Source organism: Castor canadensis, chromosome 15 (genome assembly GCF_047511655.1).
Source record: "Castor canadensis chromosome 15, mCasCan1.hap1v2, whole genome shotgun sequence".
NCBI classification, from domain to species: Eukaryota; Metazoa; Chordata; class Mammalia; order Rodentia; family Castoridae; genus Castor; species Castor canadensis.
Genome location: NC_133400.1, coordinates 6181868 through 6205317, shown reverse-complemented (window position 1 = coordinate 6205317; position 23450 = coordinate 6181868). Strand labels below are relative to the sequence as shown.

General features: G+C 49.5%; 1 protein-coding gene across 1 annotated transcript in view; it reads left to right on the top strand.

The window, feature by feature from the left end:
• Positions 1-23450, top strand: part of Plcg2 (phospholipase C gamma 2) — a 130565-nt gene that overhangs the window by 97735 nt on the left and 9380 nt on the right. The window contains exons 22-31 of the mRNA XM_020179755.2: positions 1989-2098; positions 4400-4496; positions 5549-5615; positions 7172-7329; positions 11081-11183; positions 12407-12616; positions 13906-14051; positions 14560-14674; positions 15851-16018; positions 19969-20057. Coding sequence (XP_020035344.2) covers positions 1989-2098; positions 4400-4496; positions 5549-5615; positions 7172-7329; positions 11081-11183; positions 12407-12616; positions 13906-14051; positions 14560-14674; positions 15851-16018; positions 19969-20057 — 1263 coding nt within the window. The remainder of the gene's footprint in view (positions 1-1988; positions 2099-4399; positions 4497-5548; positions 5616-7171; positions 7330-11080; positions 11184-12406; positions 12617-13905; positions 14052-14559; positions 14675-15850; positions 16019-19968; positions 20058-23450) is intronic.

The following is a 23450-nucleotide window of genomic DNA, read 5'->3' as shown; positions in this document are numbered from 1 at the left end:
TTTGCTGCATTGACAATGATGTAAAGACAGAAAACACACTGGAAAAAGGGAAGAAGAATTGGCCTCAGTCTTGGCATCCTCTGGTCTTTGCTGTCCCTGTGTGCGCCATTTTTACTCTACTTGGCTCACGTGTCCTTTGGTCACTGTAGGCTTCTCATTGCTCATCTTCTTGGCGATCGTTTTGTCAGTCCTGCCAGGGTGACATCCAGAGGAGGTGTGTAGGTTGAAATCTTAACTTGAAAGGTTTTTAGTGGTGTAGAATATCTCAGTGACGCTGCCAGCTTTGCCATCTCCTCGTCAGTGGCCATTTGGCTCATTTCTGGCTTTTGCTCTTCAAGTTAATATTGAAATGAACCTGTTCTTGCACAAGGCTTTGGCTGTCTTTTGGATTACTTTATCCTTCGGTTAAGTTCTTCAAATTGGGAAGAGTAGATCAATAGCCCCGTGACACAGGTTGAAGTCCACGCATTGGGTGTAGTTCTAACCACCTGACCCCATCAACTGGTGGTGACCCCATCAATTGTCACGACTGCCCAGGAACCAGGTCCTGTTTCAGTGTCCATCTTAGGAAACTGAGGTATGGAGAGGCTGAATCTTTGCTGAGGACAGCTGTGGTTTGGAACTGGAATTGACCCAGCCACGCTGGTTCCCAGTCATGTCCCCTTAGCCGTGTGGCTATGCTGCAGGCCTGCTCGGTCATCTGGTGGCTGGCTCATGTCTCTAGTTCCTGAGGCCCTTCCTGTGCATCAGACAGGCTGGAGACTTCCTCCTTGTGCAAGCTGTTGTATAGACCTGCCTTCTGCTGCTGGCTGTGCCTCCCTGTGCCCACCAGCTGGGCTCTGGTCCTTACGTCCACCCTGAAGCAGAACATGCAGGTGGAGGAGAGAAGGAAGGGCAGAGGTTTGGCAGCCTCCAGTCGGAGGTATCTACAGTCGAGTTTCTCAAGTCAGTGTTGCTTTTTACAGAATGTCATGAGCCATGGCCACAACGCTGATGCATTGATCAGTTCAGGGCTCAGCTATTATCACTTCATTTCTTTGTACCTCAGTTTCCTCATCTGTAAAATGATCATAACACGACTGCCGCCTCCCTGTTGGGGTCATTGTGAGGACTGGAAGGAGTACTGTAGGCGGAAGGGCTTGGAGCAGTGTCATTTTTTGTCATTACACAGTCTCAGCAACCCTGTGAAATATGTGACACTTTAATTCCCATTTCGCAGATGGGAAATAAAGAGCTCACGCTTCTGTAGCTAGGAAGAGCAGAGCACAGACTGGAACCTGCATGGCCCAGATCTGAGGAGCTGTTTTTCAGTCACGGTCCCGTTTCCTTAGGGTGGGAGGAGAGGGAAGTTGCTGATCTAAATAGGGTTGACACTTTCAGAGGTTTTCCCATTAGCGTTTTCTTGCTGTGTGGGCGTTCGTTTTGTCTTGGGTTTACACTCAGCAAGTACCAGGCCTCAAGCAAATTCACTGAAGCATGATTTTATCCCAGGCATGTTCCATTTTTCTTGGTCCTGCCAACACAGAGTGCAGTTTTGATGAATTTCATGAAGGTGTGCCTCAGTGGCCCCTACCAGGTGCCAGTGTCCTGCAGAAGGATAGCTGGGGGACTGCTAGCCTACGTAAGAATGGTGGCAAAGCCCCTGGCAGAGCCAGGAAGTGGTGTTGCCCTTGAACCTCTGGGAGGGTTTTTGAGTACTGCACTCCTGTCACTCTGAAATGCACGTCCTTTCTTTGGTGAGACATTGATGTTGTGTCACTCTCAGGTGGCCTTGGTTCTGACTAGATTAGTCCCTGTCCCCCTCCCTAGGGGGAGGGTTCATCTTTTGGGGGTCTCGGTTCATCTGCAGTGCTGGCCAGTGACCACCAGATAGTGGCGTAACCCTGGCCTCTGAAGCCGTCCAGACAAAGATGCCTGTGATGTCCCCTTCCTCTGCTCCTGTCAAGCTGCATCTTGCCTGACCTTTTCCTTCCTGTTTTCCCTGAAAGCCTCAGAGGACCGTGAAAGCTCTGTACGACTACAAAGCCAAGCGCAGCGATGAGCTGACCTTCTGCCGCGGTGCCCTCATCCACAATGTCTCTAAGGAGCCCGGGGGCTGGTAAGGCCTAGTGGGGGCTGGGCTCTTGGAGGTGAACTTGACTGGTGACACTCAGGTGCTGGCCCTTTTTCCCTGACATTCTGGGCTGGCTTTGACCTGTTGTGCTGAGTCCTGGGAAGGTGGCGTGGTACATTTCCATTCAGGAAAGTGATGAAACGGTGTTAGCAGTTGCCATTTCATCCTCCGCCCCATCTTTCATGTCGCCATTCTCAGTGTGGCGCCATCATTACAGCTGCAGCTGCTGTTCAAGGTCTTCTGTGCCAGGCACGCTGCTAATTGTGTTTCTTCATTGTCTGGCCGACTCTTGCTCACAGTCCTGTGCAGTTACGACTTTGATTGTCCCCGCTGTACAGACGTGGTCCACGAGGCCTTCCAATGTCGCACAAGCACTAATAGGACAGGCTTTTCCTGTTACCCAGGGCTGTGTGCCATTTTAAATTCAAATTCTTACCCTATTGCTCAGTCTCATGCTCTAGACAATGGCCCTACCCTAAATTGAAGAGAGTGCATTTTTAGGGTGAAGGCACCTGGGCTTGCTAGGGTTTAGTTATCTCTTCTCTTTTACCACCTTGGAAGAAAAATTCATTGCCTATCAACAGGTCCCCAGGCAAGTGGTTTTGCACCTGAGAACCTTGCTGTCATAGCCATGGGTGTGGGTGGAGATTCAGGCACCAGGAGATCAGCATTTCTTCAGCGCCTTGTACTGAGTGCCTGGCAGTGCCTTAAGCACTTCATTTGAACATCATTTAATCCACAGGATGACCCAATAAGGATGATTCTTTGGGTACCTGTATTTTATGGATGAGGTGACTTGCAGATGAGTTAGTGCACAGACAAGTGCAGTCACTTGTCCGGGGTCACACAGCAGGCTGAGATTTGAAGCCAGGTGTCTGACTCCAGAGCCCTCACTCTTACCTTCGTTCCTACTCCTGCAAGGGACTCTAGTCCAGGGATTTCCAAACTTGTTTTAACATCAGGTGAACTCTCTCATTCCAAAGCAGTGCTGACTGGATCCCAGAGTAAAACACAGGGCCCAGCAGATGCATGGAGCTGGGCTGCCCGCCAGTCTCCCTACTGGTGCCTCTGCCCTCATTGTAGCTCCTGGTGCTCCATGCTGGAGATTCCAGTGGCTTTGTCTGTCCGCCTCTCCTAATTCAGGGACTTGGTCTTGCTGAGGTCCCTCCCCTGTAGGTGGCACAGCCAGAATTGGGTTTATAGGTGTCCCCCTCCCCCAATTGTGCTCCTGCACCCTGATCTGTGGAAGTCCCCGCCCTCCCTGGGTGGCCAGGGGACAGGCTGTTATGGAGTTGTGATAATTACAGCCCAGTTTTCCAGCGTGTGGGAGACAGTCCCGTGCCTTTCCATGGCTCAGATATGGAGTTCCCCAGATTGCTAAGGCTTTTGTCTTGGGATGAATTGAGAACTGGTGAGAGTTCCTGTGGCAAGGGACTATGGGTAAATGCCAGGCACCCAGTCATTTCTCATTGTCCCGTGGCAGTGGGCAGCCCGCAGTAGACCACCTTTTCTGCATCCTCCCCAACTCGTTCCCATGCAACGAGGGGGACAAATAGCGTTTGTCCAAATGGAGACATTTTTGAGAGTAAAGGGAGTTCTTTTGTTAATAATTACACCTGGGCCACAGGTGTAAAGTGCTCAGTTCTGGGCAAACAGTGCAGAAGGTCACCCTAAATGCAGCCAACCTTTGCCTGAGCTGGGTGTGGATAAATGGTGGGCCACCTGGCTCCATGCATCCTTGTGTCTAAATTTGGGTGGGCTGGTGCCTGCCTGAGGGTCTGGCCTCTGACTTCCGCTTAAAACATCAAAACTTTTGACTTTTTAAATCTTTGACTAAACATTAGTTTTTTTGGTGGTACTGAGATTTGAACTCAGGGCCCTGCACTTGCCAGACAGGTGCTCTACCACTTAAGTCATGCCCTCAGTCCTTCTTTGCTTTAGTTATTTTTTGGATAGGGTCTTGCATTTTTTTTTTGGGGGGCCTGGGCTGGCCTCCAACCTTGATCCTCCTGATCTCCACCTCCCAAGTAGCTGGGATTACAGGTGTGAGTTGCCATGCCTGGCCTATGTTAGGATAACTTTAAGAGGAAAACAGTGAGTCTGTAGGGGAAAGTCAGACGCTGCCTTTGAAAGTCTGTTGTCACAGGTAATGACGGCCTCCCCTGGTCACTTGGCCACTTGCTGCCTGTCCCCTCAGAAGCAAGCTGGCAGCTGGGGCTCTAATGAGTGGTGGTGGGTTATTGATGCACCCAGGGCAGGCCTTTGATGCCCTCCACTGTCCCGCAGGTGGAAAGGGGACTACGGGACCCGGCTCCAGCAGTATTTCCCGTCCAACTACGTCGAGGACATTTCAACAGTCGATGTGGAGGAGCTGGAGAAGCAGGTGTGTCACCGTCAGCGTCACCATGGGGGGCATCCTGGGGGCTGAATTTTGACACCTGCTGGTTGTGGTCTGTGAGACTCTGCAGCATGGAGTCAGCAAAGTGACAGGAATGGGGATTGTCCCCAAGTCGTCATGGGGGAGAGTCACTGTGACGAGTCTGCTGTGTTTCGGTCAGGCTGGGCTGGGCTGGGCGGCTCTGAGTGCACAGAGTTCCGACCAGAGCAAAAGTGGCCAAATGGGGATTTGTCCTTTGCTTCCGATCCCATCCACCTTTTACCCAGAAGGCTTGGGGGCAGCCACTTTCACTGCACCAGGGATGACATCTGTGTCACGAGGACTCAAGATCTCCCTAGAGCCCAAAACATTTATTTCCTAAGGGGTGGTGGGCAGGGCGATCTGGGATGGCTTCTTGGAGGAAGGGATGTTTGAGCTTTAAAAGTCAATTAGAGTCAGTAGAGAGAGATGGGTGGGAAGGAATTCCAGGTGGGAGGTGATATGTCCTACTTGCTCGTGCTGAGGCAGAGTGTGAAGTGTGACCCCGTCACTGCCTGCATCCACCTAGCCTGGTGGGGAGTGGTGGAATAATTACAGGCAGTGGGGTTTGTGCGGTGCTGCCAGCTCTCCTGAGACCCCAGGATGGTCTGTGCGGTGGGGAGGGGGAGCTGAGAGGGCTGACTGGGCTGAGAGAGCCTCAAAAACCACACCAGTGAGTGGGACACGGGCAGCCACAGAAGGTTCTTGAGCTGGTCCCACTTCGTAGCCCTGTCGGGTGAAGGGTCTAGGCTGTGTCTTCAGTGAGTTCTAGAATTCACAAGGCACGTTTGCGAGGACTGGAAAAGGAAGCGCTGACCCTTGGTCACCTGCTCCTGCCTGTCCGGCCCCCGTCATCTCCGAGCTTGTCACTCGGCTGGTCCCCGCGGACGTCGCGCGATCGGAAATGCATTTGAAACAGTTCGCGGGCAGCGTCTCTCTGAACGCGGTGCTCGGGAAACTGGTGGTCTTGTTATTGTTCGTGCTGTGACTCCTGTGGGTTATGCCCTGTTTCTTCACAGATTATCGAAGACAACCCCCTGGGGTCTCTCTGCCGGGGGATTTTGGACCTCAATACCTACAATGTCGGTTCGTATGCCTGTCACTTAGCCTGGTCCCCCAAGTTCCCCACGCCTGACCTCAGAGCTGCCCCAGCAGGGAGGTGGCCGGTACCGATCCTGTGTTGCCTGGACTTTGATGCCAGCTCCTTCCCTTGGCTGTGTGGGGACCAGGGGGGTTGATGGTGGCGATGTCCACTGTGACACCTGCTGAGGTGTGGCTGCCTGGCAGAGCCTGGCTTTTAGTAAGCACCTGGGGACTGTTAGGAGTTGTCTTGAACCAGCATTGTCACCGGCCCCTGTTTCCACGAGCTGAGGAGGAGCATGGAGTCGGGGGTCTCGGCTTCCGAGGCCATGCACTGTGTGCCTGTCACTTCTCTGGGCCTCAGCAGGACCCAGCCTGGCCACCTTGGGGTCTGCAGGGAAGACGGGGCCGAGCACAGGCTCATACACAGTGCCAGGGTCCAGAGCTGGCCCACGATGAAGGTGGCAAGCCGCTCCCATGGGAGGGGACACGGGCCAGGAACCCACGCAGCCTCCGCGGCTCGCTCCCTGGGGAGTCTGTGTGGTCCCCAGGGTTCAGGTGACAGCAGTCCTGGGAACCTTCTGCCTGGCTGCCAAGCCAGCTTCCTTCCTTGATTTCCTGTCTGTTCTTTGCCCTCGCATCAGCCCAGCAGGTGGGAAGGTGGGTTCTGTGTTCCAATTCGCAGATGAGAAAACTGAGTCCCAAAGGGAACACACACCTGCCTGAGACCCTGAGACCATGGCGTCGCTATGCTGGAATGGGGGACTTGGTCCTTGTCGCTAAGGTCCTTTGCATCGTCCCCTTCCCTGTATTGTCCCTTGCTCTGTATCTCCCTCTTCTCTGTGCTGTTTGCTTTGCCATATTATCCCTGTAATTGAAGAGCAGAGGACGTGACTCAGGGCCAGGGTGTTGTCATCAGGTTTGAGTGACTTCTGTATGTTGCTTTTTCTCTGGCCTCAGTTTTGTCTCCTGTAAGATGGGCACATGGAGCTCAGTGCTCCCCAGTGGGCATGAAATGAGCCACAGAGCCTGTAATCTGCACAGAGCATGGCCTGACATCTGAGAGCTCAGAAACCATAGCTGCTAATGATACTCAGAAAATTCCCCTCGCACGACCGTGATTTTCCTCTCTGTAAGATCCCTTCTCTGTGTGTAAGAAATCTGCCAGCCGCCAGCAGGCCTTGGTGTTTTCTGCCCCCATCGTCACATGGCCTCTCTCCTCTGTCTGGGTCTGCAATCTCCCTCTCTCTTCTCTGGCAAGGACAGTTAGACTTAGGGTTTACCCTAAACCCAGAGCAACTCATCTGCAGACCCTTACTTATGTCTGCAAACAACTATTTATAAATAAGGCCGCGTTCCCAGGGACTGGGGCCTTGACATATCTTTTTGGATGGTCCTTAACCCACCGCACCCTTCAGTAGTAACGTGTGCAGAGTGCAGACGTCCCTGTCACGCTGACCGTGATGGTAGCCACAGCAGGGTGGGTTGGGTCACCAGAAACCACGCAGGCAGTGTGAAGTGTGGCCCCTGTGGCTGATGAGGACTTTCCTCTTCCCCCAAAGTGAAAGCCCCACACGGGAAAAACCAGAAGCCTTTCGTTTTCGTCCTGGAGCCCAAGAAGCAGGGCGACCCTCCAGTGGAGTTTGCCACGGACAGCGTGGAGGAGCTCTTTGAGTGGTTCCACAGCATTCGGGAGATCACCTGGAAGATCGACACCAAGGTAGGCCTCTGCGCACCTGGGTACAGGTGGCCTGGCCTTCTGGGGCCCTGGCTCTCTGGGCACAGGTGACCTCTGGATATAGTCGAGTCTCTTCCCTCCAAGGTACTTGGGATGGTCACCAACCAGAAGCCTGACTTCTTTCTCCCCTGGGAGGGGCTTACAACTTGGCCAGTCCTTGCCCACCAGGGGTCCCTTGACACCCTTAGGGCCCGTGGAGTGGGCATCCTCCCTGGTGGGACCTGCTGTCTTTCTCCATGATGGCTTTTTCTTGTGGTACTAGGAACACAGAGCCTTGCACTTGCTAGGCAGGTGGTCTACCACTTGAGCCATGCCCTAGTCCCTACACGTGGTTTCTGATTCTTCCATTTTGTCTCACCAGTCACTTGGGATAGACTCTGAACTTGTGGCCAACAGGCTGTACTGTCTTTCCCCAAATGACAAAGTGTCATTCCCCCACTTTGTGCCTCTGCTGTAGTACATATCTGAGGCACAGGGGGCGCCACTGTCCTGATGGTCATTGACAAAATCATTCCCTCCTCAGCGCGTCCGCACCGCTGGTGCAGTGGTGGTCATCTCTGTCTGTGTGGCATTTCTTGATGGCACATGACCTCCTGAGCATCTAGGACTTGAGATCGTGGTCCTTCTAGCTGAGACTGGAGACTAGTAGATAGCAAGTCCTCGGTACCCACTCCCTGTGGGGCGCAGGCACAGTGATGACCAACCCCTTGGCCTTGGATGTCCTGGCACTCTCTGTGTCTTTCTGTTTTTGAGACAGTGCGGGGGGGGGGTGGGCTGGGGTTCTCGCTAAGTGGCCCAGGCTGGTTTTGAACCTGTAATTCTTCTGCCTCAGCCTCCCAAGTGCTGGTATTTCAGGCGTGTAATACCACGCCCAGCTTCTCTGCTGTTAATGGAGAAAGTGTGATTGCACTTGAAGCGTCTCTTTTTCCTCATGTCTTCTCCTGCTGTGTGAAGGTTTGTGAAATTAATCCTCAGTGTTCAAGGCTGCTTTTCACTGCCTTTGATCTGCATTCCTCCTTAATTGGTTTTTACATTTGCCAAGATTTCAGGAGAATGATTTTTAAAGTCTTGTTGCATTGGAGGGTTAAAAAAATCTCTGTTGGCAGAGATGACAGAATTCCTGCTCCTGGTGCATCCTTCCTTCATGAGGGGCTGGTGTGGGATAAGGAAGGTGGGGACAAGGGTGGCGCCTCCTACCCGTGGGAAGCCAGTGTGAGGTGAGCCATCAGCTCCCAGCTGGGGCTCCTCTCCTTTTCCTATTCCCAAAAACCTGCCCAGGGTCTGTATTTCCAGACTGGCTAACTCCGGGCACTAAGATCCCTCTAGCTGGTGAGTTTCCAGAGCCTGAGGAAGTGTGCTTGACTTCGCCTGGTGAGGCAGCCCCAGGGGCAACACCAGCAGTATCAAGCAATTCTGGCGATACTGGGGTTTGAACTCAGAGCCTCACGCTTGCTAGGCAGGCACTCTGCCACTTGAGCCACTCCCCCAGCCTGGAACTAGTATTTCATCTTGAGCTGATACTTTCCTCTGCTGGGCTTGAAAGAAGTGAAGCCATGACTTGTCACAGCTCTGGGCTTTGTGAGCAAGGACAGTGTTTTGTACTTCCACATCTGGGTGGCGTGTTCTACGCCACCCTCATTCTCAGCAGTCCTGTCATCACTGAAGGTGAGCTGGGTTGTTGCTGGAGTCCCTTAACTACCTTGGGGTGCACATTGCGCACTATAAGTCACGGTCAGGAGAGATGGCTGGAGCTCTAGAAAGAAGCATGGCTTCGGTTTTCCTGACTGCATTTCACTATTGACTGTTGGCTGACACCTTTGTGTCTTGTGCCATGCCAGTCCACAGTGATCCTCCTAGCCATACTGCCCTTGCCCTGCCTTGCTTTGCAACCAAGGACACTCAGGAAGCCTGGCAGGGGTGGCAAAGGCTGGGTGTGGGCAGATGAGCAAGGGGGGGTGAACACATTCTAAGGTGTCCTGGTGATGTGGCCGCCCCTGGAGCTCATATAAAGGGCTCTTTTGCTGGCCATTGCCAAGGTCTACTTTGACCCTAGGAATTACATCACTAATGGGTGGAGGCGTTCCTATGAAGAATTGGTGCTTACGTTTGCATATTTTTCAAGAATGACTTTCCAGTTCTTTGCCTAGTGAGGCATGTCCTAGGGTCATCCTGGGAGCCACCTTCTATTGCTGCATGTATGGCCGATGCTAAGGTCTTATAGATTCATACAGTAGCTCTCATTTCACAGTCAAGGAAACTGAGGCACAGAGGAATCAATTATAGGTCTTGGCCAGGTGACACAGCCAGTAAATAGCAGGGCCAGGTTTTGAACTTGTGTCTGACTCCATTTGGAACCATCTTAACCGTGACCCCATGTTCTCCCTCACCAAATCGTCACTCATCACCTGAACGCTTCATGCACACAGGGCCCTCCTGCCAAGGGACAAGTGGGGAACAAGTTCTGAGCATTATTATTAATTTTTTTGAGACTGATCTCTAATCTGTGGGTTTGTGTGATCTTCCTGTCTAAGCCTCCTGAGTGCTGGGATTACAGGTGTGTGCCACCATTCCTGGATGAGCATTTGCATCGAGTGGAATTAGCACAGGACCATGGGATGAGGAATGGCGCAAGGCAGAGACCAGGAGAGGCAGGCAGAGATCTGGAAGGTTTCAGGAATGTGATGCCCCTTTCCCAGTCCTGGCTGGAGTTCCCCATGAAGGCTTCCTAGACCAGGGATGATTTGGGTGGGGCTAAGTGGACGGGGCAGGAGGGGCGGGCATCAAAGGGTAGGAACCCACAGGTTATTGGCTGTGGTTCAGCGGGACCCAGACTATGAACTCTGGTGCCACATGCAAGAGGCGTAGTGACATCTCTAGGACTCAGGGCCGAGGATGAGGAAGGGGCAAAGCAGGGTTGTTACATGGGGCGGGGAGTGGGGAGGGGGGCAAGAGCAGAGGACTCTGGGTCAGGCTAATAACGTAAGCATTTGGTCTTGACATCGACCAGCTCTGTAGCCTGGGGTAAACTACTCAGTCTCTCTGTGTAAATGATAAATTCTACCTTTCAGAGGTTGCTGGGCTGACTTAAACAAAACCCAGCAAGCACTTGGCATGGGAAGCTAGCTCCTCCCAAATGTCGATGTTATTATGTACTTCTTTCTCAGGGACCCCCTTGGCCAGTGAAGGGCTGATGGCATCTGGGGAGAGTTGCCTGGTGTGGTAGGGGAGAGAGAAGCTCATTCCTACCAGGATGGAGCTGGATTAGACGGCGGGTCCTCCTACCACCATGGCCTGGGCCCAGAGGAGGGGGTCCACTCCTCTGAGATGTGCAGTCGGTGGTAGGGAGGAGGCTGTGTGTGTGTCAGGGACAGATAGATGGTCTGTAGGTCCCACAAGGATTTGGAGAACTAGAGTTTGATGAAGTATAACACTGTGGTTTTAGGAGTGGGGTAGTGATGGAAGCCCCTCCTCTGCCATCCTGTCTGTCCCCTGTCTACTTTTGAGAGCTGTGGCAGAGCTGAGCCAGCTATCAACCCTGGGTAGAAACAGCTTGGGGGAGAATTCTGGCAGTAAGAGGAAGGAGAAAGAGGGGAGAGAGGGGAGTTGTGTTCGGGACAGAAAGGCTCTCACTGCTAGGAAAGACCTGAGCATGCAGGGGGTGGGGAGGAAAGTGCTGGGTGAGGCTCATGTGCTGGCTCGAGAGCCACAACTGAAGATGGTGGATTTTAAATAGGAGAACAACATGAAGTACTGGGAGAAGAACCAGTCGATTGCCATTGAGCTCTCTGACTTGGTTGTCTACTGCAAGCCAACCAGCAAAACCAAGGACAACCTGGGTAAGTCTTCCCCAGGACTCAGTCCTTCACTGAGACAAACATTATTATTTGAGTGTGATGTCAGAGAGGACAGAGGGACTGTTTCCTTTTCATTCTTAAAGGTTCAAGGCAGTAGCCTCAGCTTGAGTTTGTCCTTGGGGCATCTCTGCAGCAAGACTCACTTAAAGGACAGACCAGTTTCCCACAGCAGCTGTCACAAATAACCACAAACAAACCTGGTGACCAGAAACAACACACAGTCCTGGAGGACTGAAAACAGTATCACTGACCCCAAGTCAAGATGTCAGCCAGGGCCATGCTCCTTCCAGAGGATCCAGGACAGAATCTGTTCTGTGTTTCTCCTAGCTTCTGGGGACTGTCAGCAGTCCTGGGCTTGTGGCCTCTTCACTCCAGTCTCTGCCTCTGTGGTCACATAGCCTCCTCCATCTCCTTATTATAAGGACCTATGTGATTGCAGTGGGTCCACCTGGATCTTCCAGAATAATCTTCCATTTAAGCACATTTGCAAAGTCTCTTTCACCGTCTTTGGGGATCATTTTTCAGCTTACCCTGGAGGGTTTAAAAAGTGAAGCGAGACTGATAATACCACTCCATACTTTATTTCTTGCTTCTTTTACTTTGAGTAAGTCAATATCTTTGATCTCAAGAGTCAAGATTCCAGGACAGAAGACCAGGGCAATAGCACTGAACCCCAGAGTTAACGCTTACTCAAGAGGCAGGTGCCTGTGCCCTCCACCTGCAGGGGAAGAGTCTAAAACTCAGGATGGACCCCCAGCTAGGCTCAGCTGTCCCACCATAGCCAGAGAGGAAGCGTCACCTAAGCAAAGGTGAAGCTCATCCCCCCACTCCTGTTCTTTTCCTCGTCACGCACTTGGGCTCCCCTCCTGGGACATCACCTCCCATGGTCTTCACCTTATCTCTTTTTATAACTGTGCTCCACTCTTTTTGTTTCTTGTTTAAGGATGTTGGTAGTTTTAAACAAAAAGTAAATAAATGACAGTATATGTAGACTGAAAAGTTCTGGGAAAACTGGGTCCTTTTTTGTTGTGGGACCCAGTTTGCCCAAGGAAAATATTCCATGGCCACTACAGCCCTAAGTGTCTTGTGGAGAGATTGCTGGCTTCCTTTGGCCACCTGAGCACTGAGCCATTACCCCAAGCAGTCAGAAAATGGATGGCGGAGCCAGGCACAAACTAAAGGGTGACCTGCTTCTCCGCATGCAGAAAACCCGGACTTCCGAGAGATCCGCTCCTTCGTAGAAACGAAGGCTGACAGCATCATCAGACAGAAGCCCGTCGATCTCCTGAGGTACAACCAGAAGGGCCTGACCCGCGTCTACCCGAAGGGACAGAGAGTCGACTCTTCAAACTACGACCCCTTCCGCCTGTGGCTGTGCGGCTCCCAGATGGTGGCACTCAATTTCCAGACCCCAGGTAAAAGAGGACCTAAAGTAGCCAGGTCACTGCGGGCAAAGGCAGCAGGGCGGCTGGTGTGTGATGGCTGGGAATGGATGATTTGTCTCAGGAACTGTCATGGTTCAACCAGATGCTAGTTAGTGCAAAGCCCCTAAACTAACTGAGAGTGAGGAAGGGGATGGATGGGCTCCTGGATGAGGCAGAAGATAAGTCTGGTTTAAGAGAAGGAAATACGTTAGCTTATGTAACTAAAAAGTCTAGGAGTTGACATGTAGCTTCAGGCTCAGCTGGATCCAGGTGTTCATGGCTGCTTTGGGGATGTCTTCCTTTTCTCTTGGCCATCCCTCCTGAGGGCTTTATGCACAGACTTTCTTCCAGGGATAGTCACGTGATGAGGAAGACTGACCTATACACATTTTTGGATATAAGTCACAGTATTGCACACTGTTACTTAAAGCCTCCCTTACATTCTCTTTAAGGCACCTGGGCTCCCAGGAATGGAACCGTCACTTACTGACAACCCCTTCCCCCACGGAGGCACATCCAGGTCATTTCCTGTCACTGACTCCTGGAGCCTCCAGTGAGCACTGATCACAGATGTGGATGCACATCAGTGGGGCGGACATCTCAGATGGGCACTTGCATTCTGATGCCCTCTGTGCCAAAGAAAGCCGCTGAGCACTGGCTATGCCCAGCGGCCTCCTGGAGACTGGGTGGGAACGCCGACTGGGAGAAGTCTGAATGCCCTCGTTTGGCATAACTTCACCGATGTGGTTTATTGAGCTTTTCAGTCTTTGCCCAGCTGACAGGTGAAAATTACTATTATCCTGCAGTTAATTGAGCTCCTCTTAGGGCTCTTCTCTTATGACCAAGCTTAACCTGCTTTTCCCTGACTTTGCATTTACATCTTACCTGATTTATCTAACGTGGTCGGTTTCTATAGCATATGTTAGAGGTTAAAATTTTTATATGTCTATATTTACCTGTCATTTGAACTAAAATAATTTAATGCTTATGCAGTTTTTAAAAATAACTCAGTGCTGGGGATCGAATCCAGGGCTTTTGCACATGCTTTATCACTGAGAGACATCCCTTTTCAGTAGGTTTTGGTCTTTTATGGTTTTGTGTTTTCCTGGCTGAGATCTTTTTTTTTTTTAAAAAAACCGTATTTTCTTCATGTCAGATATCTACTTGGACAATTGTTCCAAATCCTTTTAGGAAGGCACCATCACTGTTTCTCCCAGCACCTTCCACACAGGTGTGGTGATCCTGGGCCACCCCACAGCAACACCCCTCTCCTCTTCCAGACAAATACATGCAGATGAACCACGCGCTGTTTTCGCTCAATGGGCGGACGGGCTACGTCCTCCAGCCTGAGAGCATGCGCGGAGAGAAGTATGACCCCATGCCCCCTGAGTCACAGAGGAAGATCCTAATGACACTCACAGTCAAGGTAAGGACAAGGTGATGCTGTCATGTGGTTTAAACTGCCAGCATCCCAATAAGCTTGGGACTTCTTGTGCAGGACACCCTAGGATCATTCTGGGAGGAGTGAGGCACTTTCCTAAACCTATCTTGGCAACCTGCCCCGGCCATCTGTGGAGCGAGGTGTGACTATCTCTTTGGGGTCCCCTTTACCAGTCAGAGATTTCTTAAATTAACCCAATCTTTAGAATTTTGGGAAGGAAAAGGATCCTTGTTTACTGAAGACCAGCTAGAAGAAGGATTGCCTCCTTCTCTCTCACCATATCCATGGTCTGGGGAATGCAGAGAGCCCCTGCTGTGTCTGGACGGCCTGGGGCTCAGGTCCAGTTTTAGCCGGAAGCCACCTTCTCCCCTGAGTGAGGCTGGCTTTGGACTTGTCTGGGTCTTGAACCAGACCATGTAAAACCCATGCTGCATTGTGTGGGACGAATTCAGCTCCTGCCAGGAGAATCCCAAAACCTACCTTGGTGTTCTAGGTACTTGGTGCTCGCCATCTCCCCAAACCTGGACGAAGTATTGCTTGTCCCTTTGTCGAGGTGGAAATCTGTGGAGCTGAGTATGACAACAACAAGTTTAAGACAACAGTTGTGAGTAAGTAGCTTGGCCCTTTTCTTTTAAACTTCACATAAGCTGACTCACACGCGGGACCCTGTTCATTGTTGGGAATTTTGTGATGTGCTGTTCCCCTCCTCCCATACTGGTGGTTGAACTCGGGGCCTCAAACTTGCTAGTCAAGTCTCTTAGCCCTTGAGCCACACCCCAGTCCTTTTGGTTTTTTAAGTTTGTTTTTCAGATAGGGTCTCTGCTTCTGCCCATGCCAGCCTCGGCGGAGCTGCTCAGCCTCCTATGCCATGTACCTGTGGTGCCCATGGCATCTTCCTGGCCACTTTACTAAATCACTGGACTTGTATCCAGTGCTGTGGTTGTCTGCTGGTAACTCAAATCAGGAGTGCAGGACAAGGCTCTGTCCCTGCACTAGGACAGACTTCTTTGTGCAGCAGCCTTCCTCATAGCTGCTGAGTTAAGGCTAAGAAGCAGAGACACTGGGGGGAGGATGGGTGACCTCAGCCCACAGAGCGGGGAGCACTTGAGTGCTAGGCATGGTGGCACATAGCTGTAATCCCAGCTACTCAGAGGCAGAGGTAAGAAGATCACAGTCGGAGGCCAGCCTGGGCAAAAACATGAAACCCTAGCTGAAAAAATTAAAGCAAAAAGGATGGGGGGAGGGGCTCAAGTGGTAAGAGCCTGAATTCTGCAAAAAAAAAAAAAGTCACCTAAAATAAAACACTTGCTCTTCCAAGAGGATGCAGGAAGGACCTGAGAAATGAGGACCTTTTAAGGCCCCAGGAACAACTCAGGTGCTGACCAATTAAACTGGCAGGTTTGCTGCATGCCTGGCTCCTTAGAGACCCTCAGCCTTCTCCCATCATCGGGCCCAGGGGTGCAGCTTTCAGGTGTTCTCACCCCTCCTCGCGTTATCTCTTCCTAACTCCACCGCTTCTGCTCTGCCTTCCGCCTGCCTTCCTCTCACATCCCAGCAGGTGAGCAGAGGGCAAGGTGGCCTCTTCCTCTGTTCACTGAGGGCCAGGCCTGTGCCCTGGGGAAAAACGGCAAAAGATCACTCTCAGGTTTTCTTAGACCTTGGTGTACTTAATCTGTTTTGTTTACATGGTTGCTAAGGAATTCAAAGCTAAAGGATGCAGAGACCCATTTGCCAGGAGGGAGCAGGACGAGTGCAACCTCTAACGAGCTTCTGTCTCTTTCCAGATGATAACGGCCTAAGCCCTGTCTGGGCTGCAACGCAGGAGAAGGTGACGTTTGAAATTTATGACCCCAACCTCGCATTTCTGCGCTTTGTGGTCTATGAGGAAGATATGTTCAGTGACCCTAACTTCCTGGCTCATGCCACATATCCCATTAAAGGCATCAAATCAGGTGAGGGCCAGTTGGGGTGAACATCGTGCTTTGGTCTTTCCTGCTGGCTTTAAAAAGAACAAGAAAACTTCTCCTGGTTTTGATTAAATCACGGTAGAACTGATTGGCTGACTTGGAGAGCTGGGGTCCTCTTAGCCAAACATTGAGCACATGGTGTCAGGGAAGAAGGCAGTGAGATGCTGTGCCCTTTGAAGTCAGATGTCTGGGCAGAATTGGAGCGATTGTCAACCTGAACCTGTAGTTTGATTTCTTTTTGAAAGGTTACAAGCAGCTTGCCCTTCGTGAGCCAGGGCTGGGCTCATATCTTTCTCTCTCCCTGGCTGGTGTGGTGCTGGGAAGAAACCCATAGCAGCTGCTTGAGTTACAACCTTAGATCCAGCTCTCTTAAGCTTTTAGAATAGACCATCTTCCTTTATAAAACTGGGGGGATTGAGTTACTTCTTCAATTATTATGATTTTCTTTCATGGTGAACAAAATCATCAAATTCCTATAAGGTGCCATTCCATGTTTGGGACAGAGTCAAGCTGGGTCACACGAGAGGCTTCCATGTTGCCTCCTAGATCAATGAGACCCCCGCCACTGAGAGAGATTCCTCCAGGGAGGGGATTCAGGACCTGGGGTCTTGGTGCTGCTCCCAGGGCCTGTCACCTACCAGAGGAGCCAGTCTGAAGGTGGCTGTCCTTGGATGGTATGGATTTCAGATATGATATTCAACAACCAGGCCATGGATCCTGAATTTCCTCCATCTTAGTATGCCTGATGCAGTCTTCTGGCTGGAGATCCTTCTGGATTCCTCAGGAGGTCACTGTTCCCTTGTTTTTCTAAGAATCATTTTTCAAGAGATTAATACCACTTTGGTCGTTTAAATAAAAATACCGTCTTTTGTGTTGTTGGGAAACTTTGGGCTTCATGCAGAGCCGAACTTGGACCATGTCAGCTATTCCCTCAACTTCTCCCGGTCTTAAATCTGATCATTTCAGCCCTAGCCTGGGTCCCGGCTGCTCATTGAACACCACCAAGTATGGAGGTTAAGTGAGAAGTTGGGAAAATACTGAAATCTTCTGATTTCTTTTTAGCACTTTAGAAATAGCCTTTTTCATACTCCACTCATTTGCAAATCCCAGAGGCCTCATATTTGACAACCCACACTGGTTAACTTGCCGACGCAGTGAACTACTTTAAACCCAGTGGTTAAACGACAGGTCTCTAATTTGCATTGTGCTGTTTTCAGATTTGCCCAATAAATAAACTCAAGAAGGACACTGCTTGCTGCTAGGTGGGAAGTGTGGTTTTGATAAATCGTCACATTCCTGTTCTTCTAGTTACGGTAACTGAGCCTGCTCCTGCACTCTCTTATCTTCTTGAAGGAGGTGGCGGGGGTTGGGGGCAGGAGCCCCTCCAGTGCCTGGCTGGAGTGTCATTTCAACTGGAAGATGACTTTTGTCTTGGAGATTTGAAAGTTATTAAAATGGTGACCCTCCCCTCCACCCCCCAGTCCAGCTTTTTCTCTTTTCCATCACTTATCACTGCCGGCACATCCATGTTCTTGGGAGGAATGAGATAAACCAACAGTCCCTTTGTGCGTAAGGCCTGGAGGGCCTCCTGAACTTGATAATAGACTTTACCCATTGTCACCGGGATGAACTTACGCTTTCAAACCAGCTGGGGCTGGGAAGGAAATTTACCGTGTTGGGTTCCTTACATTCTTTTTCTTTTAATACTCACAGTAATCCTGTGAAGGGATTATTATCTCTGCTTTTAAAAGCTGAACACCTTGGAGCCTATTTCTTTCTAGTCTGCAGGTTCTCTTGTGAGGCTTCCTCTTTCCACTGGGTGCTACAAGCCCCAAATACTGATATTACTTTAAATGATGTCTCAATTTCCCTCCTCCCCCATGGGAAAAAAAAAAAACCAGAAGAAAAATAAAATTCCTGTTTTGGTGAAATTCACAAGCACATTTCATCGTTAACTCTAGTATAGGTGAAAGGCTTTCCAGAACATAAAAGCGCGAGTTGGGTAGTGAGAGGAGGTACACAGAGCTGGAGACACCTGACCACAGGGCAGAGCTCATGCCTCTGAACTCAGAGTCACCAGCCCTGCCCTGCACAGCTACCATAGCCTCCCCAGCCACCACGAGCACTCAGCATTCCAGTTGCTTCTAGCAGTCCATCAACACCAAACCGACTCCTTCCTTACTGTCCACGGTGCAGCTCAGAGATGCAGAGTTTCAGACCCTAAGTCACAATCTGCTTTTAACAGGATTCTCAGGTGATTCATATCTACACTGAAGTTGGAGTGACTCTGGGCTGGACTGCAGGAACTCTCATTATTTATCCAGAGACCACCAACAAAAGTCACATCGTCTCTGAGGTGGAAATAGGTCAGAAAGCTTCTCTACAATGTCCCCCAAATCCTACAGGGAAAGAGTGTAACCTGAGAGTTGTATACCCAAACTGTCACTAAATGTTAGAATCAAAGGACAGATGCTTTTACACATGCACAATTCAGGGATGTATGTCCCATGAGCACATTTTGGAGAAAACTGGAGGACAAACTTAGTTAACCAAGACATCCACAGGGAGGTTCAGTAAAAAGATGGTGAGAACTGAGCAGTATTTGCACATTTCATTGTGTATAAGTTTTATATCAAAATTGGAACCCTAGATGTAATATTGAGCTTGGGTTAATGAGATGTGTGCATATTCAGCAGAAAGAGTATCGATGTCTGTGTCTTGCTTTGAGTTGTAAAGATAGATAACTATTTGATCAAGTACAGTACAAGCTTAATACTTAGCTGAATATTTGAATTTTTGAAAAATAGCATATAAGCAAGCGTCCCTTGGTTAGAAGACGGACAGCAAATGTTATACCCCGTGTCAATGCAGAAGCATAAAGCACCTTGGGGGAAGGAAGGGTTGGGAAGGCAAGTCCCTTTCCTTATCCTAAGCAGTAGAGAGCGACAAATTTGATAGAGATGCATTGTTTATAGGGATAAAGCGACTGAAAGTGTACAATGTTCTCTGAGGGACAGCAGCCAAAGCTGGAGGAAGGCACTCAGGAAATGGGAGGGTGGAAACCCCTAATTTGAGCATGGATTGTCTTGGCGAAACAGTAAATAATTGTAAATAAAAAGCTTTGAATATAAATGGGAACACAGAGTGGATGACCATAGACAATGCCAAATGCAAACTATGTGGTACTGTTCATAAAAGAAACCCAAACATCTGCATAGACTAGTTTGGGAAAGACTTAATGATGGGTAGGGGTAGATTTGGGTGGAAGTGAGTCCCATTTTTACTGTGCTCTTATATTGCTTGATTAAAATAAGCAAACAAACCAGCAACCTTTGAGTTGGGTTGCCTTAGGGCATTACTAATAGGTCAGCTCCAGATCACTCCCTGTATGCCTTAAGTAAAAATGAAAATTCAAAGGCCTGTCAAACCCTGGTTGGAATTGGAAATACGGAACGTCTTCCAGACAGGATGATCAATGCCATGTGAACTGCCACGGGATGGGGTGATTGGAAATCTTTACCGATAGAGCACACTCCGTGGTCCCGGTCTGTGTCAGGTCCCAAGTGGGGGAAAGTTGTGAGGATTCATTACCCTTTGGAGTGTTTTGGTCTCCTGAGTATTTAAGGAATTGAACCACAGCTGCAGTCACTCTAAAGTCAATGTGGAATGTTCTATGGGTTTTAATGTCTTCCGAGTGACCCATTTGCATTGCTAGATGGCATATGGTTTTAACTTCACTCCCTGTGTGGACTCGTCAAGGATGCTAGCCTTCCCACCTGACCTTCAGGACAGGACCTCTGGCTTCCAGAAGGCTAGCCCTCAGCATGGCACCGTGACTTCTTTACTCTTTGGGCACTTTTTCTGTGTATTCCAAGAAAGCTAAGGTCTGATGTTAATCACCTTCCTTTGTGTTTCCCCCGCCTGTTCTACTGCAGGGTTTAGATCAGTTCCTCTGAAGAATGGGCACAGTGAAGACATTGAACTGGCTTCCCTCCTGGTTTTCTGTGAGATGCGGCCAGTCCTGGTGAGTGGACAAATACCAGCCGGTCAAGTTTGGGTGGAGATGAATTATGACTACTGTGGGCTGATGAGCTTAACCCACACCATCTCAAGCATGAGCCATTCTAAAAGAAGAATGCCTTGTGTTGCTAATTCCCCAGAGGCCCTGGGTTTTCCCAGGGCACATCCTTTCTTGGAGTGTGCATTGTGGTTCTGGAGAGCAGTCGACTTGGAAGGGACGAAGGTCCTTCCGAGCTCCACATCCTTTTATTTCACAAGGGCTTGGCCAGGTGATGCCATCTTTTCTGGATCCTCTACCCTCTTATTGTTTTTTGGTTATCCCTTCAAGGGAACTGAGAACATCCACCAAGGACCTGTCCTGTCTTGGTGTGGGGAAGAAATGCATGGACCCCACTTCCCTTGGTGGGCGGCTCTCTGTATTACCCAAAGGCGCTTCCTTTCAGTCCTTTTGGTTTATCAAGGCTTTGAAGATTTTTAGTCCCTTCTTTGGTTTTTGAGTGTGTATTTTGAGACAGGGTCTCACTGTGCAGCCCAGGTTGGCCTTGGATGGCATGTGGTCTTCCTGAGTGCTGGGGTTGCAGGTGTGTACACCCCACCTGGATTCTCCTTTGATTAGCCAGGTTGGGTGGTCTTGGCCTCACTGAGTAGTATTAAAGGATATACCAGGGTTGCTCAGAACAGGTCTCTGGGTGGTCAGGACTTGGATTTGGTGGTAGAAGAATTGGATATTACAGTGATTCTGCAGCCAACAATCTACTTTCCAAGATCTGTTTTTTTTCTTTTTTTTTTGTCAGGGGGAACTGGAGTTTGAACTCAGGGTTTCACATTTGCAAAGCAGGTGCTCTAGTGATTGAGCCAAACCTCCTTTTTGGAGATGGGGGGAGTCTTGCAAACTATTTGCTTGGGCTGGCCTCAAACTGTGACCTCCTGATCTCAGCCTCCCAAGTAGCTAGGATTATAGAGGTGAGCCACCAGCACCCACCCCACCTTTTTTTTCTTCTTCTTCTTTTTTTTCCCCCCCAAATCACAAAGCTAGGCATGGGCCAGATGAGTTCTGTGGTTCTGGATCCCAGGGGAGTTGAGGTAGACTTGGTTTTGCCTCTGGGTAGTAATCTTGTTTTCTCATCCGGGTTGTTTTCTGGGTAGAAAATTCATAGCTTGTGATGTTCCTTTGGCTGTAAGGACTAAACAGTGATTTAGAATTGTTCATTTGGCAATTTCCAGATACAGCTGAGAACCTTTAGACGGGGAGGAAGAGGGAAGGGGTGGGGGTGCCTTTAACAGCCACAGCAATTGTCCACACAGTAAAAATTCATGAACTTGACTCAAAGAGAACATTAGGCTTTTCTGCATAACCATTTCCCCATGCTCAGTTTTAGCAACCTTTGTGGTGTTCCACTCCACAGCATTTTAGAAGCATTAAGATGAAAGAGGGTACAAATGCAGGAGCAGAGACATAAAAGGCACAGGAGTTGGGGGCCAGAAAACCCTAGACAGCCAAGGGCACCACTTTTTGGTGTAAAATAATCCCATGATGATAAAATTCTATCTTAAAAGAAGTAAGGGGATGGATAACAGAGAGCTTTACAGCTTGAAACTTTTTTTTTGACAGTACTGGGGTTTGAACTCAGGGCCCTGCACTTGCTAGGCAGACACTCTACCACTTGAGCCCCAACCCTTTTTTTTTGTAGGTTATTTTTCAGATAGGGTCTCACTTTCTGCCCAGGACCAGCCTTGGACTGCTATCCTCCTATATATATGGACTCCCTGGTAACTTGAATTACAGGCGTGAGCCACTGTGCCTGGCTCAGTTTGGAACAAATTTAAAATGTTGAACTATAAAAATAAATGAAATGCTTATATGAAAATTATAATTTTCACTTGAATCTTAAATTACAGGCCCCCAAAAAAATCATCTTCCATGATTCTTCCTGTGATAGAAATACTTGGTTAGGAAAGTTTATATAACTTCCTTCCTGTGCCATGGCCAGTAAGCTAGTTACCAAGAAATCTCTCTTCTTTTAGACTGAATTATGTATGTGTCAGTTTTTTGTTACTGAGATGAATGATTAAGTTCATTAAAGACTTAAGTCAAAATAATTTTTTTGTACAAATGTTTTTTTAAAAAACTCAAATCACAAAACTGCAGCTTGGGTTGTGCGGGGAGAGGGGATTAGAGAAAGTTAGCACTGGGTCTGTTTGCTTCCTTCAGTTCATACAACTTCAGGTGTGTGTGTGATTTCTTCTTGGCCATGGTCAGTGACACCCTAAGTGTCAGGTGTCTCCTGGATGGCAATGTCCCCCGCTAGAACCACTACCCTAAAGTGAGATTATAAGAACTTTCCTGCTATTGGATTCTTCTAGCAAGGAGCCTGAGCGTAAGTTCAGCATCCGTCCAGGCTGGGTGTTTAGGTGGAACCCACTTGCAGATGTAAGGCTGTCAGGCACATCTTCACGTGGGCAACCTTTCCTTCCTTTAATCTCAATTATTTGCTTAGGATCAGTTAATTTAGCAAGCTGGTAAAATTATGACATCTGAGCCCTCAGCCAAAGCATTGAGTGAGAAAGCTCGAAGACCCTCTGCTTGGTTCACTTCCTAGCCTGCCACAGGATCTGTCCTTCTGTTGCCCGGGGAAGGAACCAGCGCTGCCCCTCTGTGTGCAGAAAGCCCACCTGCAGCCATTTCATGGGAAAACCAAGTGATAAAAACAGTTTCGGTGGTGATAGTGTATAGCATTTGTCAAGACACTTCTGCAAAGCTGTCGTAAACAACCCAGGACCATTATAAATAATTCAAATGATGAGGTATCTCTGGCGGCAGAGAAAATTAGTGTAATTAAAAGGAAATTGTGTTTATCCAGATTTGACTGACTTGATGAGGGAAGCCCGATGTGTGGGTGCCACTGTCGTGCATGGGGGGCGAGGTGGGGGTACTTCGCGTGGAGAGTTGTCTTACAAATCTGCTCTAAGAGTTTTAGTGGAAGTGTTGTCTGAGTGTGTGCAAACTGCACGTCAGCTGCTGGCTCCTGAGGTGTTATTTCATTCCACATCTGTCACCTGATTCTCTGGCACTCACAGGTACCTCTTGGCATCTTTGTCCACACTGGGATGAGGGCCTCTCTGGGAAGCTGAGCTGGGCTGTGCTCAGTGGACCTGGGCTTTCTCCTTGATGCCCAGGGTCAAAACTTGTTGTATTTATCATCATATCCTCTGGCTGCTGGGGAGAGACGTTGGTAAACAGCCTCCAGCAAGCCTTGTCTGAGCAAGTGATTGATCCAGCGAGGGCTGAGATGGAGTTTACTCGTAAAACATTTGCTGAGATAGAGTTTAAAGCCCCAGAAAACTGTCAGTAAGCACTTTAAGCCTCTTCCAAGGAAGCCATTTACATGTCACAATT